At 48.3% G+C, this 18,686-nt stretch overlaps 2 protein-coding genes across 4 annotated transcripts in view; one reads left to right on the forward strand and one right to left on the reverse strand.

Annotated features, from left to right (window-relative positions):
• Positions 1-8,035: 8,035 nt before the first annotated feature.
• Positions 8,036-16,955, reverse strand: LOC125948345 (uncharacterized). Its single transcript, XM_049674303.1, has 9 exons — positions 16,521-16,955; positions 15,718-16,446; positions 13,771-15,647; positions 12,699-13,697; positions 12,462-12,631; positions 12,313-12,394; positions 11,990-12,238; positions 11,424-11,924; positions 8,036-11,338 (listed from the first exon to the last, which is right to left on the reverse strand). Exons 1-9 carry the CDS (start codon positions 16,777-16,779, stop codon positions 9,785-9,787), a joined length of 6,420 nt encoding a protein of 2,139 aa, XP_049530260.1. The 5' UTR covers positions 16,780-16,955; the 3' UTR covers positions 8,036-9,784.
• Positions 16,956-17,164: 209 nt separating this feature from the next.
• Positions 17,165-18,686, forward strand: part of LOC125948351 (nucleolysin TIAR) — a 3,135-nt gene continuing 1,613 nt past the window's right edge. The window contains exons 1-2 of one of the 3 annotated variants that reach the window (XM_049674314.1): positions 17,165-17,200; positions 17,916-18,686. The exon at positions 17,916-18,686 is cut by the window's right edge and continues 360 nt beyond it. In XM_049674314.1, coding sequence (XP_049530271.1) covers positions 18,494-18,686 — 193 coding nt within the window. In that variant the 5' untranslated portion in view covers positions 17,165-17,200; positions 17,916-18,493. The other 2 variants (XM_049674313.1, XM_049674315.1) reach the window with 2 other exon arrangements.

The following is an 18,686-nucleotide window of genomic DNA, read 5'->3' on the forward strand; positions in this document are numbered from 1 at the left end:
CAGGCCATGAACCGATGGATGGGCGATCGATGCAGCACCGCACTGGACTTGTGCGAAGCAGTTCCGTGCCTGGCATGCACGACGGGAAAGAGCCACTTCAGTGCCGGCGCCTAGTGCCTATAAGCGCTCCCTAAGCCAACTGCTTCAAATGAACCGGAATGAGCCCGTTGCACAAACAACAAAACACTTGTTTGGTACTCACACGACCACAATCGTCTGCAGCAAGCAGCAACCATCAGCAACCGGCTACGACTGTGCACCGGAATGGTTGGTCCCACCCCGTCCCCAGAACCGGCCAGCGGTCATAGTCGGTTGGACGTGGCATGCAAGCGAACGTTCCTTATTAGCTCCAGCATCCAGCTCCAGCTTCGACCAGAGGATCAACTTTCAGGTCTGAAAGGTGTACTGGCCACTAGCGACAGGTGAAGGACGTCTTCCTGGAGCCAAGGCCTGCTTTCTCTACTCTTGCTGGTGGCGTGAGGGATTATTCCCACCCCACCGAGCCGGCATTGTCTCGTATCATCGAATTCAGCATTGAATGCGAATTCGAATCCGATGATAAATGATGCCTCGAACATCATAAAGTAATTGTCCTCAGTGTCAACCACCGGCCATTGTCCACCGTGCTTCAACCGGGTTTTGAAGTTTGGAGTCCCCCGAGGGATCGAATCGGAACCGGAAAACACCAATCCCAAGACCCGGTAATTTAGAGGTCCATACCACCACACACGTAAACGATCACCTTCATCACCCTATTCGGATGTCGTGTCTCGGAAGACTCCGGTGTGCGTGCGTGTCGTGTACGCGGCGTGGTCCGGGTTTAGCAAATTACAATGTTCCCCCCGCTGTTTGTACGTTTCCTCCTCCGAGGCGCATCGACATCGATATCATAAATTAGGTCCCAGCGGGCACAGGCGTGCAGCTCTGCAGCTGCAGCTGACCAGCGGCATTGTCTCGGGCATCGCCCCAGGAGATGAGCATCTTCGCCAAACATCCTCTCTCGGGAACGATAGATCCGGCTTCGATAAGAAATCCCGTTGCTGTGTGTGTCTGTGTGTGTGTGTGTGTGTGCAAATGCAAATGCAGGTTGCCGGATGCTGCTGTTGGTAGGACCGACCATTAGCTAATAGCTAAGCCTGCAAGAACATTCCGAACCGAAGCGCACCGACCGCTGTAAGAGGATAAATGCAATTCAATCATCCTTATCCCATGCCCCGGGAATGCAGTGAACCGGTGAGCGTCATTATTCACCCAACGTCCGAATTTTAAGTTTTCCAACAGATTTTCCCACACTCCCACCATGTTACTTTGGCCTGTGGGCAAGATTTATGGGGTACAGGTCCCCGGAACCCCGGAACGAAAGCTGCAATCCCAGGAGTAATTGGAATCTACACACCAACGCTAACTAATAATTGCTCGAAGTTGCATGGAGCAGTAGACCGGCACCGGTGATTTGGGCCACATCGAATCAACGAATCTTTGCACAGCGGTTCGGTGTCGGTTAGGGTGAAAAGTTGGAAAAATTAAGTTCCGCCACGTTGCCTCACTGAGAGAAGAACTGCGGGGACCACAAACCAAACGCAGGCGTTCTGCTTGCTGCACAACTTTCGCACAATCACTTAACGACCGCCCAACGTTCTGTTTCCACCGGCGCAACGAATGGCAGTTCGAGGAAACCATCGGAAGACTGTATGACCTCCGACCGGCGACGTATTGCCGGGCCCAATTGGGAGTGGGAGACAATCGGAAAGTGTTCAAAGAGTCATTACCATTTCTGGATGAACTTGCCACAGAAGACCCCACAGAGGCACACCCCAGCACGGTCATCGGTCGTTCGAGAAGCGTTTAAGAAGCGAAAGCGAACGGAACTCCAAGGATTGCCCCCATTGCCAGGTAAGGCCGATAGGCATTCCGATAGGCCGCTCGTTACGGGACTTCCCTTGTCCTACTCGTCGTGCTGAATCCTAATGACACGCTCGGTTTACCGGCATGGTCAGATAGTCATCAGTAGGAATCAGTGCACTACCTCCTTCCGCCACCGATCCGGTGCGGATGGAAGCGACAGTCCGAAAGTCGCCTTTTTGGCCGGGATCACACAAGAAACAAAAGAAAGACGACGACGACACATAACTAGCATATGGCATTTAAAAGCCACTTCCGATGTGGTCGGCGTGTGTGGTCTTTCCTGCATGGCCTGCTACGAAGCCAAGCCTGCGGCCGGATGGTCTTAAGCACGATGGAACCATCCTGTAGCGTCGTGGCTGCTGCTGCGTCGAGTTGCCAGTGCGCCGGTCGCTGTCGCAGCTGGATCGTAAGGGATGGCAAATGGTTTCCAATCAATTGCTGCAGAATAATGTTTCAATATCTCGCAGTGTCATGTATGCTTAAAGGCGTTCGAATAGAGCAAAACCATAATTGCATTGATGGTGCACGAGTGAGCGTACCAGCGACAGTACGGGTAGGATGTAAAGAGGTTTGTGGGAAGAGTGTGTATTGTCGTGATAGGACGCGTTCTAGAACGTAAGAACTCCTGTCATAGCAGAAGCACAGCTTCCCTGCTGTGCTCGTTGCATTGTTTTTGCAGCAGTTCGATAGATCGTTTGCAAATACACCGTTCACCAATTCCAACATGAAACTGTGAAGACATGGCATTTCACGAGATACCGCAGAAAGGACAACGAAAGTCACCTATACTGCCATTGGTAACGGTTGCATGAAGGAAGCCCTCGAGTCTCCAGTAAGCTGCAACAGATTGAATGATTCCATTTCATGCCACAGTGAGCAACGCGGGCTTTCAATGGCGCAGCCCCAGCACGTATGTCAACTGTCTGCAACGTTGGAAGGGACGCTTTGTTTTGTTTGAACACCCGTCCTCACTGTCTTACTTCTTGAGCCCCAAAAATGATTTCATTCGATGCAAAAGTGCAACTCACAATTCAGCACCGTACATCTAAGGCACTTATTTGGGTCATCGGTGTTCCGTTGAGTGAGTTGCTTTTTGAGCTTTCTGTTGCTCTAAGAGAAATGAAGTGCGAACAAACGAAAAACCAATCTTGACGGCGAATTTAATAATATCACCTGTCATTCATTTATTATCACTTCCTTGATTCAGATGACGAATGATTTTAAAAAAAACCAATGTATTCCGATGTGTTTTCAAAAGAGAATTGGTAAAAACAAATTTGGGGGAATGCGTTTAAAAGATGGCATTCTTTAGGGATTAGGATGTACTAAATGTACATATTTTAAATGATTCATTCTTAAATCATTCTAATAAATTAAGGATATTGTATTTTCTTTCTCATCCTTCTGAAGCTCCATAATCTAAATTAATTCTAAGCATAATTTCTCAAGTGCAGCTTAATAAAGTGTTATCGAAACCGATACTTTATTTCATTCGATGCTATACTTAATTTATTCCTTAAGGGAGTTTCGGGAGAATTGTAACATCATTGTTTCTGTGTAACAATCAATACTTACATTAGCATCTGAAGCCAAATCAAAAAGTTCTACTCCTATCTCAACTTACGATTCAGTATAATCCAATACAGCCGAAAAGGTACCCGAGGAACAGCCTCTAAAGTGCAGCATCACCAAATGATGAGTGATAAGTGATGAATTTCAAATCTACTTTCGCAAATCGCTTGCAGAATTAAACTAAATTGAACTACCAAACTGAATCTACCCGCTTCATGTGCGAGCGAATGGAAGCGATCTCATCCACCATCACTATGAGAACGAAGTAAATTTCCCGTGCCTAGATTAAATATGAAAACTTTGAGCATTAAACAAACTCATATTCCGCAAAATCTGCACACACACACACTCGGCATATTGTGATACTCATGGGTGCTAAGCATATAGTCGAGCTTATCCAACCACTCGGCAAGCTGTGGCCAGCAGCAGGCACGTACAATGAGCGAAGCGAAATGAAAACGTCCGCCAAAAATGAAAACTGGTCCATTCACCGGCACCTTTCCACTGGGTCTTGCGATACCCAAACGGCACTCTATTAGGTGGATTCTCGTTCCGTTCCGATTGTTTCATGCTGGATTGTGCGCCGAGTACGAATTGTGGATCGTTTGAGCAGGCTAGCGTGGTGCTGCGGCCACGGAAACCACGATACGCCCGATGGCCGGACGTCTAGCCCGGACTGGACTGGACTGGATTAGACGTTTAGGTGGGGAGCAGGTTTTAGAATAAGTAGCGGTGGCGACGAATGCGCAAACCGTGACCATGTATCACGAATCCCTAGGAAAGTTTAGCCATTCCAACCTCCCTCCCGAAAAAAAAGGGGCTGAAAGGGCGTTCTGTGGCGATGGACCTCACGAGGTACCGAGGGGCCCTCAATGGGGCAAGAATTTTGTTACAAATTATACACTTTTCACGCTCATGTTTTCCACCACTTTTCGGTGGAAATTGGATTTCGAATTTGGACTATGGTTTGCAGGCAACGGCGGCCGTTCCTCGCTTCAAACTGGTGTCCGAATCGCCGAGAGTATGGCGATGGTTTTTGGGGCACCGAGGGCAGCGTGGAGCGAGAGCAATGTTTGGGGGGTTTTGAAAACTCAGGCTCTCTGCCAGGGAAAAGGAAACAAACTGCCGAACCCGTATGCACGAATGTACGAGCAGTGGTCAACTTTGGAAATGGGAACCATCATGAACGGCAACTGCACGGCAAGTGCCGGTACCACTCCCGGCTATTCCTGGACGGATGGGATTCGAATGATAACAGGAAAACCAATCACGGTATAAGGTTACGGGCTTTTCCGTTTCATAAAGAGCGAAAGCTGTTATTGCAGTGGCCGCTGCTCGGTTCGACTTGTGCATCCGGATTATGCACAACGTTTCTGAAGCCCCAAAGCCAAACCTGTGCTGTATGCGCCGTTTCTCGTTTCGAAAACCTGTTGATATCCTGAACGATTCTCCTTTTTCTTCAAAATTATTCAAGTTTTATCGCTTTTCATCAATCTGAAGGGCTGTTCGAATGTTACATTGGCGATGAAGTTGTACATGAAGTGTGGAGACTAGTGGCATAGATTTTGGGATCAAAATTTTAAAAGTTATGCTAAGAAGTAAAATCCCGCTTTTACTTTATCGAAAAATTGTAACATCAACAATCAATCGGATATCCTGATTAATCACGTGCCATACAAACGAATTTGGTTACCATGCAGAAAAACTTTAATAAAGCATTATCTAAGCTGTACTAAGTAATAAATACACTAAATTAGGTATTTAAAAGAGTGTTTTAGTTATGTTAAGATACGAACCAATACTTAATTTTTTATTGTGAGGAGTATACAAAAAGAGCCAAACGAATCAGTTCGGTTTTGATTACTTGAAAACAACATCGTTACATAAAATTGTATTTACACATTTAAAACTACATCAACATTTACACCATAAAGTGGGTTTTGGTTATTCTGTTATAAAACCAGCCATATTCGACCATTAGAACCTAAGACCATTAGAAAAAAATAATAGTCTACCTGTGGAGAAAGTTTTTCCCAGGAATGTCAAGAAAACATTTCATTCAACGTCTGATATTACTACGTTAGAACGAGAACGAGTAGTACAACCCCACACATCATGGCCACAGAAATTGGAAACCCATCATCCTATTCTGCTTCGGGAGCAGCAGTAGACCGTCCGGTCATTTCATAGACCCCCTGTTTCGTTGGAAAAACAAGCCAATTGGTTCACCACTTCCTTTTTTGCGTCAACATTAATTATCGTTCGGTGTAGTCTTTTTTGGTCGCAAGCTTCGCGCATCGTAATGGCAAAGTAGTTCGCCACATCCGGAAGCCATCGCACAGTTTCGTTGGCCCCATTAGCCATTGTTTTTGTCCTTTAGTGTCGACGTTGTTCCTCAAATTACATTCCAATTAGCCGTCGCTTTACCACCGGGTTTTCGCAATAGCTTCCAGTGTTCTGATTGAAGGGAATAGGGAAAAAAACCCAACCATTTTAACCATCTCAAGCTAACGGAAGTGCAAGAAACGTTGAATACATTTTCATTTCGTGTATAACAATTCAGTTCAAGACCCGAATGCACGGTACTAACATGAACGGGCGAAATAATGAGAAAGAACCGAGCTCGCTATGATCCACGCTACCGTTCGGAATGCAATCTGCATGCTCAGCAAGGAGGATCGAGGTTTATACCAAACACACGGTGTAGTATAATATGAAATTATTATTTACTACCCCTCACAAATGCATTGGTTGATCCGTACGTTCGCTCATGTGCTCGTTGGATAGCGCGGCAGTGGTGATGCCAGTCGAGTTAAGGGCAAGTTACTTTTCCTGCACCGATGCCACGGATAAACGTACGGCTGTAGTCACGTGGTTCGATCCGAACCTGGCCATCCTGCAGGAGCGCACCGGCACTGAAACCACTCGAGTGAAACAATGAAGCCGAAAAGTTCTCTTGGCATATCCAGATGAAAAGATGCACCCGTGGTAGGCACGATGCATTGGCCATGCTCTCGATGTTAGTGGAACCATTGGAACCTTCCACCGTCCTTGCGGCAGAAGGCGCTACTAAAAGTTGGCCATCAACTATACCGTCAATACTGATACCATGGTTCCCTGATTCCCCAAAACCAGACCCCCACACAACGTGGATAGAGAATCGGGAAAATTGAAGGCAAAAGGTCACAAAATAATATATATAGTGTTCACCACATTCACCGCCATAGCTGTACCGGACGGTCCTTTTTGAGGGTCTGCCGCGAGCCTCGACAAGAGCCGGCGTTATGGAAAAACAATATGAAAATCCTCTCGTACCATCAGCTACCATCAGTTTCCTCGTGAGCAACGGTTACGGTTCAACTGAAAGCTGAAAGGGTGTACACTAGGGCAAGAGAATATCATAAGAGCTGCAAAAAAAACCTATTGCATCCACAATGCTTTACCGCTTGCAACGAGGATCCTTGTCACGGATCTAAATATGACGAACGCAGCCAGCGGCCACATGATGATGAATAGCAGAATGTTTCGGATCCAAATGAAAGTTGCAATAACTTTGGTAAATACTGCGCGCACCGTTTACAGCTGATGAAGAAAACCGTCTCGCCTGGATTGTAATGAAACATTTGAAGAGAAGTGCACACGGAGCACGATACGATATGGAATGCAACGAATGCCACTCTCTCTTTCAAAACAACCAATAACTTTAACTAAAACTGAACATAATGAAAATCGACGAGCAGCAACCGTTTTGTTAATCATAGTAAAGCTGCCTCTAGAGCAAACGTATCCTTTATTGATCGAATCACTGCCCCACCCGTGGGAAAGAAGCTCCGGATTCAGTGCGATAAGTATCGGTATCTAGGCGCACGAGATTGACGCAAGGCAAAGCTAACAATACTCACACATTCACACGCTCAATATTGGTCAATACATCCTCATTCACGTATCCATCTCAACTAGTAGTTGCCTACGATTTCCAACCCAACAGGATATTACCATTGATCCCATCTATGCATTCAGTAGTTTTTTTTTTCTTTATCGCTATCAACCGTAATCATGCACTCGCTAGGCATCGCTTCTTCTAATATCGTTTTGCTCACTTGAGGTGGGCCACGGCAGCATGAAGTCGACTAGTAATATGCACCTTCGCTGGGCACTTATATTTGCTTGCTACATTATGATATTTATGAGTAACAGTACGTGGTTTTACTTAACGAAACACCCTGTGTGCTGGATGCGTGGATGAAGCCTGATATCTTTTGTCTTTGCATCGGATCATAAATTTAGATGATTATTCAATATTGCTAATAAGTTTCGCGCTTTGCTGTGTCGTGCTAGAATTGCAGAATGCACCGATTGTTACCAAACCGAAGTTCCTATTTGAAAGAAGCTTCCTGGAGCAAGATGTATATTATATGAGTTGCAAGACTAGAATCGGTCCCCTGGCTGTCCGCATTAAAACCATCGCTTTTGTAGCAATCTCAATCGAAATAAATAAAGCAAATGTCCAACATTTACCAGCCTCCAGCCGCACACCCCCCCCCCCCCCTCCCTCTAGCTAATCATTTCAACAATCATCTGCATCGCATTCAATAGCAAGTGCCCGGGTACGTACATTTCTATTATTGTTGCCGTTTGCCTTCTTCATTCACAGCGCAACTCTATCGCAGCAATAGTTGATCATCCTTTTTTGGATTTTACACGCGCGCGTGTGTGTGTGTGTGTGTGTGTTTGTATATATTGCCTCTTGTTTAGTCATTCTTTGCTGGCTTCATTCCATTATTGATACACCCTCGTGGGGAATACTCTTAAAGCCTCTCGTTTTTACTTTGTTTTTCTTCATACAAACTACAACAGGATCTTTGCAGAACCTCATTCTCTCTATATCTCAGTTCTTCCCTTCCGTCCGTTTGCGACATACCTTTCGAGGCCAATCGTATATTGTGTCCGAGTTCCATGTTTTGATATGCCACTGGGTGTCTGGCTAACTGTCTACGACCGGCATTTTGCTGCTGCTTGCAGCGACGAAAAGTCACTTAGGCCTCATCGATAAACAATGAGATTATTGAATATGGTGTTCATTCTGCTGCTGCACAATTGCTATCAAATATCACGATTAATGTGTAAAGCATGCTGCGCCTATGCCGTGAAGTTATCAGTAAGTATGAGATAAGAAACGTAGCGAAATAAGGGAACGAAGCCGACACAAGCACACCGTTGCTACACATTGAACAGTAATCAGAATGAGAAAACTCCACTTATCTACGTTCTAGTTTTCACTAAATCAATTACGTTATACACCAGCATAGCAGAGCTTTTGATGTAGCCACACTACAAATGACAAGAAACAGTGATGAATAGCACTTCCGAATCTTCGACTGAAGACTGATAGTAGCTTATATCGATTCAAGTGGTTTCATCCAACGTTTCCCCTGCAGTGCGTGCCCTGAAGTACTTGGTAAAAGGCCTGGCATGAAATCAGTGATCACTTCACAAAATCGGATTCGTTTTGTCTCTCTAATGTAGGTTTGGTGGGAGAGTTTCGATTCCACTAAGAATTAAGATTTAAAGCCCGGCGCGCCATCCGTTGGATTCTTGCCGTATGTTTCAAATAATTACTATCTAGTTCAAAAGGACACGATTGACAGAACAAGGGACGCAGTCGTTCCAAACTTTGGAGACCCTATAGCGTGTTTGTCTGTGTCACTAAAAGTGCGATACAAAAAGGAAATCGTTCCAAGAGTGTCGAAGTGAGTGTTTTTTTTTTTGGCATTGGCATTTAAATACATACGGTTCATTTCCGACACATGGCGGCGGCGTCGTCGTCATTAAGACAAACTAATTCTACAGTAATAAAGATCGATTGTATTTTGATTGCATTCGTTTTGTGCGGTAAATTCGATTAAAATCGTCTTCGCAATGTCCACCGGTTGCATCTTTCCGTTTTGTTGTCTTTTTGTTCGGTCTACTTCTGGCATGCTTCGGGGATTTCACGCGAAGATTTGCGATAAACAATAGGATTATAAAACCGCAAAATAAAATCTCCTTTTTCTTTTAACTCTAACTAACCTCTAACCAAATGGCAAACTTGTTTTTGACTTGTTGTACGAGGCGCCTCTGCCCACTGATAATGGACAGCTTGCACCGGAAACGAGATAGGACGTGACATTTTGTTAGTGCAATATCCGCAGAAAGAGTCTTCAAATATCATCGGACCGACTGGCGTTGGACGCGTCCTTATACTATCTCAACGAATACGTTCCCGCCTGTTGACCGGTTCAGCGTCACAAACCCTTACCGGTAATAGTCATTTGCATCGATCAAAATGTTCCAACAGTTTCTGGCAAATCGTCACATTGAACGTGGTACTCAACGCGCGGCAGATAACGTCCGTGTTTTCCAGCTTTCGCGAGCCCACTCCGGATGAACCGGGCAGACGGAGATTCTCTTCACCCTCCAGATTCCCTCCGGTGAGGAGTGTGTGGGCATTGTTGTTGTTGTTAAACTTGTCGAGCAGCTTGCGCTCCAACGCCAGCACCTCGGCATCGAGCGGCGCACTAGTGGCAGAACTGCAACCTGAGCCGCCGGTTCCTCCGCTTCCTGTTCCCCTCGGTGTTGCCAGGTTGTTGGTGTTATGAAAGTACAGTACGGATGCCAACGGCACTAGATAACAATCGACATGACGAAGGAAGAACTCCTCCAGCACGTCTATGCTTAGATTGTGCCGAATGAAGAACATGAACAGCTCATAGATGAAGTACTTAATGTTTCCAACCTCCATCGGAACGATGCTCGAGTCTTTGGTGAAGTATTCGAAAATTTTCACCAAATTCTGTGTCTGGCGCGCAATGGAAGTAGACGAGGCGGAAGACGATAGTGACGAGGAGAGGAGATCCAGTACTAGGCGAAACGCTTCCACGTAGTCGTAGTTGAGCAGCATGATCCGAATGTGGTATTCGTTGTTGCGTTTGATCATATCCAGTAGAACTTCCTGGCTGTATAGCCCGTGGAAAAGGTAGAGGCAATAGTGAATAAACTCGTTGCTCAATAGATACCGTTCGTTGAAGAGGTGAGATGATGTCGTATCGCTCGATGGATCGAACGATCCCTCCTGGCCCTTGGTCTTTCGTTCCACATTTTCCTCTCCATCATCCTCTTCCTCGTCCACCTCGTCGTCGTCATCATCCTCATCATCGTCATCCAGCGCTAGGGAAGTCGGTGAGGTGGCGTATGATACGGATTGCAACGAAGACATGGTGCTTCCCGTTGCACAATGATCCCGCAGCAGCGCCCGACCGTCAGTGGATGGTTCGGGAAGTTCGGCTACCAGATCCTCTACCTCACCCTGGCTCACATCGTTGAGACTGGAGCTTATTGTCGAAATATTATTGCTGATTAACTTCTCCAGGCCGCTCTTCACCACGAACGAACGCCGGAACTTGGGCATCGATTTGAGGAAACGTAGCGGTTCATCGTACCCTAGGGCCTTATTCACCGGCAGCTTCACTTCGTGCGGTGTCTCGATGAATTGGGATTTATCGGGAATACGCACCACTCGGTTCGAGATTGGCAGGCGCACCAGCTTCCCGGGAACACCGGTCCGGTCGAGACTGATCTCCTTGGCACACTGGCCCATATTATTGTTACCCCAGGCCTTCACGATGTGATCGTTTGTCATCACAAGCGTAAAGTCAGCCCCACATTCAACATACCGAACGCCCTCGATCGATTCAAGCCGGGTCGGTATCAATACCTCATTACGACCACCCTCTCTACCCAGCTGCCGCTCAATGTTCTTACCCCAGGTATAAATAGCGCCATCGTCCGTTATGATTGCAAAGTGATACAATCCGCTTGAAATCTGTGCCATTAATGAAAAGGAGTTTCAGAGAATTTAAAAACGAGTTTCTAGATGAACAGTGATGCTGGAACATAAACGCGCTTACCTTTACGATTGTACCTTCGACAAGCGATGTATCGACTGTCGACGGGAAAAGATGTTCCATCGCATCCTCTCCCGAGCCTCCTTGTGGCTTATCATCAACCTCTGGCGTCTCTTTAGACGGCGTACTCTCATCGGTAACCGTTATCTCCGGTATATCGATTGTGGATTGTTCTACCGTGCATCCGTCTACCTCTCGGTGATCATTGGAGTCCGCTTTTAAACCCTCCTGTGCGACCGCGCTTTCGGATTTAGTCTCAGTGTTATCAACGGGCGCAGGTCCTTGCAGGCCTCTGGATGCATCGGAATCAGTCGGCTGAGTAGAATTAGTATCCGCCTGTGGAGTAGCTGCTGGAGTTGCTGTCGATCGGAGCATAGAGCTGAATTTTGAGAATCCACCACCGCCTTTGTTAGATTTGGCGCGTTTCCGGGCTTGCGTAGCCAAGCGCAACGCTTGTGGAGAAGATCCCCAGATGTACAGCTTGTTGGACGTTGTTCGAGCGAGCTGCGGAAACGGAAATTTCGGTTCTTATACAATCCAATTAGCAGATAATTGACCCTCTGACTTACATTGACAAATAACTTTGTGTTGATCAGTGTAATCTCATCGTCCAGCTCCAGCTTGCGAGGAACTAGAGAAACCAAAAAAGATTTGCCGTTCCGCGTGTCAACGGTTGTTCCAAAATGGTCCTCCTGGCCCAGGCCCAGCTGACCATAGTGATTCGAACCGAACACGTACAGAACGCGGCGAGATTCGCGATGGTGCTCTCTGCACAGGACTAACGTATGGGCATGGCCCAGAGCGAGTTGAACGATTGTCTGCAAAAACAAAAAACAAACCGAAAGTTTAGCACCGTTGGGCATCCGACAGTAGATGCAATGCAGCTCGGTACCTTGCTGCGGAAAAACTCCAAAACCTTCGGCCTGTTACAGTCATCCACCGTCCCGTGACCCAATTGGCCAAACACACCCCAACTGTAAAACAGAAAGAAAATCGTTACTGACCACTCTAGATGGTGGTTTTCGATAAAAAGTATATTACCCCCAAGTGTACAGCAAACCGTTCGCTACAACGGCATTATGATACTGGCCGGCAGTGAAGTGTGTAATGCTTTTACCGTCGAGACCCTTCACGAGCATCGGTTGCAGTGCATTGATGACGTGATTTCCGATTCCCAGCTGGCCCAAATTGTTCGAGCCCATTGCATACAGCTAGAAAAGTAAGAAGAATAATCAATAAGACGAAGTCCTGGCAGTTAATGCTAACACCTCAACTAACCCCATTGCTCGTAAGGAGAAGAGTGTGCAGTCGACCACACTGAACGGCCAGCACCTCGAGATCGATTTGTCGCAAAAAGCTCACTTCCGGAGGTTGACCACTCGCACCAATCGCATCACCCTGCAGTACCGTACGGCTCAAGGCACAGTTAACGCCATTCGAGCCCCAAACGAAAGCAACATGTCGCACGACGGCCGCACCGTGAAAAAATCCGGCCGCAATCGGTGAGAACTGCTCAAGCCGCATCTCGACCGCTCGCTCCTCATGACGAGGACGTATATGTTTCAACGCGCTCAAGAACGAGGCTACACCATCGTTGTTCATTTTCAACGTTTGTGCCCGCACCGCTACGGCCAGGAACGTTTCAATTAGGGCCTTGCAAAAGTACAGCAAATGTAATCCGGAGGGTTCCTTGGCAGCGGAAGCCTCGTGGTTCGATAACCGATGTAGCAACGGTCGATAGATGGGGTGGAACGGATTTAGCTGACGAATAAGACGCTCGAGCACGTTTATATCGAACACCTCCAGGTGTTTGCGTATCAGCTCAAAGTAATTTACGGTGTAGTCCTGCAGGTAGGTCAGACACTCCATGAACAGCTCGTTCGACAGGTTGTACATAAACGCATTCGTTTCCGCAGCCGTCGGTTTTATGTCGTTCGATGTTTGCTCCCACGTGCCAACGAGACAGCTAAACACATCGAGACAAGTACCACGCGTCATCGCAAGCAATAGAGCCGTCGAGTGTAGCGCTCCATGCGCGAGCATAATGCAGGCAAGGCTCGTATGGTACTTGCTATTCGTCACTATGAAGTTCCACAGAGGGATATAGTTTTTGTCCTGTGCGCATCGCTCGCAGAGCGTCAGGAACATAAGATTGGAGAGATGAAACTGATCCGACGGCGATATCTGCACATCGAGCAGCACATCATCGTTATCGTACGAAAAGTCACTACAATGGGCGCCCGTATTGTTGGGTTTTAGTGATGTTCGACAATTTAACTGAAAAGTAAAGGACAAACCGTTTAAAAAATAGCTACTCGTTGGATAAGAAACACAGACAGACGAATCTTACGTTGATCAGTGAATCGTACACCACATTCCCGAGGTGCGCCTCGTCGACCAGCAATCCCATAATATCGTGCATCAGGAACTGACTGCCGATAATGTGCGTATTGCGCAGGGCCATCGCGCACAGCTTCATCAGGGCTTTGTTCTCCTTGGCCAACGCTAGCTTGAGAGCCGTTTTCATCGGTGATAGTCGGGCCACATTGTACGTCATTAACGCTTCCGAGATACGCTTCCGCCTGAGCAACACATCCCCGGCATACTCGATACAGGTGGCCAACGGGAGCCCGAAGGTCGTACAGAAGTCTTCGCAAGCCGCCCAAATGCAACGGTGTGCGAGACTGAGAAACAGATTGCGCCCGGTATCGGCTAGCTCGATCGCGTACAGATTGCGATCCGTCACGACCAATGCCTGATCGTACTCGATCGATGGAAATTCACCCACCATCACCTGCGCCTCAGATATATCTAACTTTCGCTCCATCCGTAACCCCTTCTGGATACGCAGATAGTTCGAAACGGGGGACTTCTGGAAGAACGTTCGTTGTTCTTCGCCCTGAGGCGGCTGCTGCGGTTGCTGCTGCTGCTCCAAAGTGCCCTCGACACCATCATCCGATTCTTCTTCATTTTTGCCTTGCTCTCCAGCACCACTCAATCGGTGTATCTCGAGAATTCGTTCATCGGGAAAGTGGAACAACCCGAGAAGGGCATGCTCGTTGAAATCACAGTCATCGCCCATCTTCATTGATGCGATCTTACAGCTCACGACACTGACCGCATTCGGAGGAGCGGCCCCGCTGGAGCTATTACTGTTGCTATTACTGCTGCTGCTACTGCTGCTGCTACTTCCGCTTCCATTGCTGTGACAATCTTCCAATGAATCCACCGTTGCGCGTTCAGCCTCGCCCGTTAGCTTTCCTTCGTCAGTGGCTTTCTCTGAAGACCCAGCACCCTCTTCCGGCTGCATAGTGTGAAGCACGTACAGCACATTCTTGGTCAAAACCGTCGACTGGCATTGCTTCGGAAGCTTGTAGATGTGCAGCGGAATCAAGCTAATGTCCATACTGTGCACCGAGAGCGTATCGGAGTAGGAATGCAGTGCACTCAGCAAATACTTGCCCTCTAGATACTGCACCACGAAGTAAGGGCCGGCCGGTGTAGTTAATATTTCCGGGTACATCCCGGGAAGCTCCATTACTGCCAGGTTGGCGGCCTGTTCTTTGAATTTTTCTCGCTCCTTCGCCTTAATGCGACTCTCGGAGAGCTTCAGCTTTAGCGTGCCGATTTTTTTGACCCCGAGATCTCGCAAGGACTGTAACCGAGCTTTGGCCGCGGGCAGTAACTTCGGTAGTGTGCCGCCTGCCGATCCGCCATTGTCGTTTGATTTTTCACTGCCCTCAGGAATCGATTCATTGTCCACCTTCTCGAAATCATCACCCGAGGGCGGCTCGGAACTGTTTGGACTGGATCCGCTGCTCTCGGCTTCGTTCGTTGTCCCGGGGCCTTTCGCTCGCCCTGCTTGGTGTTGCTGCTGTTGCGTACTCGTTCGGCCACCATCGGGTACTGCTTCTCCGTCCTTTGGCAGCGAAAGAACAATCTGCCAATCTTCGATCGGTACACCGGTTACTGATTCGCTTGTACCACCCTCGGAAACGGATTTCAGAAGCTCCGAACGAAACTCCGGCCCGGAAGTGGGCGTGATATCACCCGGAAAGGTGTACTTGATTGACTTCTGCTCCAGCAGCAGCTTCCACTGTTCTTTGGTCGAAGTGTTGATCATCAAACTGATCGTCTCCATGCTGTAGTCCTGGCAGATGATTAACTTCTCGATTGAGCCTCGTTCACAGTTGGTGTTACCCAGAAACGGACAGTTTGGGGTGAGAGCTGCAACAGAACCAAACAATAAGAAATGTATTAAGCTGCTCATCTTGTCGAGAGATCTCCCTTGCCGTACCTACGACACAAATCGAACCATCCGAGTACCCCAGAATGGCCCGCGGTTCATTGGCCAGCGTTCGCCACCAGCTACAGCAGGTTGGATACGGGCACGAAACCGACACACCGGTCGACTCGAGGCTCGAACTGATCGTGTAAGTCTCGAGCGGTGTCGATGCCTTCGAAACATCCGCTTCTCTCAACTGCGAGGCGTCAGCAAAAAAATCTTCGATGGTTTTCATCGCAATCGGTGTATCGGTCCCCGCCGTGGCCGAGATGCTTCGGTTTGCATTCTGCTCTTCGCGTGCCTTATCCAGCTGCTCGAGAAACAGTTTCCGGTATATGCTGTTCAGCGAGAAGATCTCGTCGATCTTGTGCGTCGTGTAGCTTGAGCTGGATTTCTTCATTGTCGGTGCGTCGAAGATGAGATTCGGTTCCGATGATGGTGTACCACCAGCGCTGGCCGTCCCTGCTACACCACCGCCCACCGCCATAGTACCGGCACTCTTCAGACTGCCCTCGGAAGCGATCGAAGAGCGATGAGATGCGGTCGTCTGCTGCTGCTGCTGCTGCTGCTGACTGTTGTGCGAATTGTTGGGACACGTTTGCGGATTGGGGCACTCGTGTGGGCCGATGAAGGGCACAATGAACGATGTGATCTCATCACGATTGAACGTCGTGTCGACGTGCTCCAGAGATTTATCGCAAATCGAAAGCGCCGGAACGATGTGCAACGTATTATCATAACCTGTGGTAAAAGCATTGTAGAGAATTAGTCTGACGAAGAACGATGCCCGGTTATGCGGGAGGTGGTATACATACAGAACACAAGCAGCCAGCATCCGGTCGAGTCGAAGCATACATCTTGCACGGTTTTGCGGTTCTCGGCGAACCAGCAGAGGAGCATCAGGTGCACCTCACCGTGCCGGTCGGTGTACCGGAACAGAATTTGATCGTTCTGCCGCACCAAACACAGTAGCCGATATTCCTGATCCGCCGTGACGCTGGCCGAAAGTTTCGCGTTGATGTTCGTAATCAGCGTCGAGAGCCGCAGCACGTCCCAGTCTTTGAGTGAGGCCATTTTCCTGCGGATCCTTCCGAAAGTCCAGAACGAATATTATCGGTCCCAGAACGAGCGCGATGATCGGCTGCGAAGTTCGCAGCAAAAACACTCTACCACACGTTTCCCTGGCGATAGCAGGAGGTGATGATGCGATTGGGTCTACTAATTGCGCTCTCTTTTGAACATTCCTCGCAATTTACTTGTCGCCCTAATACTAAAAATAACTAGTAAAAACTAAAAAAAAAGGTAAATATCCACCTGCGCTCGAATGGACCAATTTCGGTATTCCGCGGACCACATTCGTAACCCATCCCGGGCGCATCTCAAGTGATACGGACAATACCGACCTCGTGTTCAGCGGGCAGGCCTGCGCAGGGCTGCCAACATAACCAGGTCGAGAACGCTAAAATTTTAACCAGCAGCGGCCGACGAAGAAGAGGTAAAGTAGAAAGGCGAAAGAAGTTAGGAGAAAAGGGAACGACGGCAACGAGACTCCCGGAATAAAGTGATTTTGGCTTTCCAATTACGGTGCGTAGGGATTTGTTTTTCTTCACTACCGCCGGAAACCGTCTCCGTGGTCGCTCAGAAAGGTAGGCGTTTGTGGAATCGCGACACCGCTCGTTCTCGAGCGCCGAGCATAATTTTCGCGGTGATGGCTGCGTCGTGGTGTTCTTCGGTGGAAGTGTGAAGAGAAAGAAGAAAGCCAACAAGGCCCGAAAACAGCCGCTGGCTGGCTGGTGGACTGGAAGTGGAGCAGTGCGGTCCGGCAAGCCGAAGAGGCGGCCAAATAAAAAGGGGTTTTTAAAAGGGAGTTGGTTCAAGAATTTCCTCCGAATGATACCGCAAGGAACATAATAAATTCAGCAAAAGTAGTTGACACCAGTTTCCGATCTTCCGAGTGCGTGTGCACGTGTGTGTGCGAGTGTGTGTGGTGCTCGTGATGTTCTGCGAGCACAAACAACACCTTCGGAAATTGTTGGGAAAAAGGAGCGTGAGCCAGGATCAAAGCGCTGTGCGGACGTGTTTGCATTTGTGTATGTGCATCCAGGTGTGCGCGGCTTTGAAGATGGCTGTGTGTGCTCAAAGGACGATTACACGGGGGTTCGCCGTGGAAAGCTAAAACGCTTTATCCTTTTTTTCTATTTTAATTACAGCAACTGCATCGGTGGGCGTCCGTGAATAAAAAAAAAACAGATCGAAACACGCATCAGGAAGTGCATCATCATCATCATCATTGACCGTGTTTTTCGGTGGTGGGCAGTCAGAGCCCGGGATTTGCGAGCGATCGAGACGAGTGCGTTCGTTTTGGCGATTTTGTGTCGGCGCCGCTGAGAGGAGAGCGAGCGAGTGAGCGAACGAGCGAATCAACCGGCGGTAGGAGAGTGCGTGCGTTTGCCCAAAACCCTGGTCGCTTTCGCTGTGAAGAGTGTTAAAAGGCCGCGGATCAGAAGCGCGAATTTGCACCAGTCACACCAGCAGGCCGCCCAATCGGGGACAGCCTCCTTCGCTAAGAGACATCTGACAACAAGGAGGAACGCATGATTTACTCCGCTTGCGTGCACAGTGCGCAGTAGGTGTGTGTGTGTGTGTGGTGTTGAACGGACAATTGGTGGTCCTTCCTACAAGGGCCGCTTGCATTGTGAGCAGCAGACGAGCGAAGAGAGGCGAGGAAGCTAGGATATTTGGTGTGTGCTATATTTTTTAAGCAGGCTGTGCGTACAAAGCTCTCAAAATGACTGAAGAATCCTACCCGAAGACGCTGTACGTCGGCAATCTTGACACCTCCGTCACAGAGGAGCTGCTGTGCACACTGTTCAGTCAGATGGGCACGGTCAAGAGCTGCAAGATCATCCGGGAAGCCAGCAACGATCCTTACGCATTTATCGAGTACGCCAGCCATACGTCGGCCCAAACCGCACTTGCCG

The sequence above is a fragment of the Anopheles darlingi genome, chromosome 2, assembly GCF_943734745.1.
Source record: "Anopheles darlingi chromosome 2, idAnoDarlMG_H_01, whole genome shotgun sequence".
Lineage (NCBI taxonomy): Eukaryota > Metazoa > Arthropoda > Insecta > Diptera > Culicidae > Anopheles > Anopheles darlingi.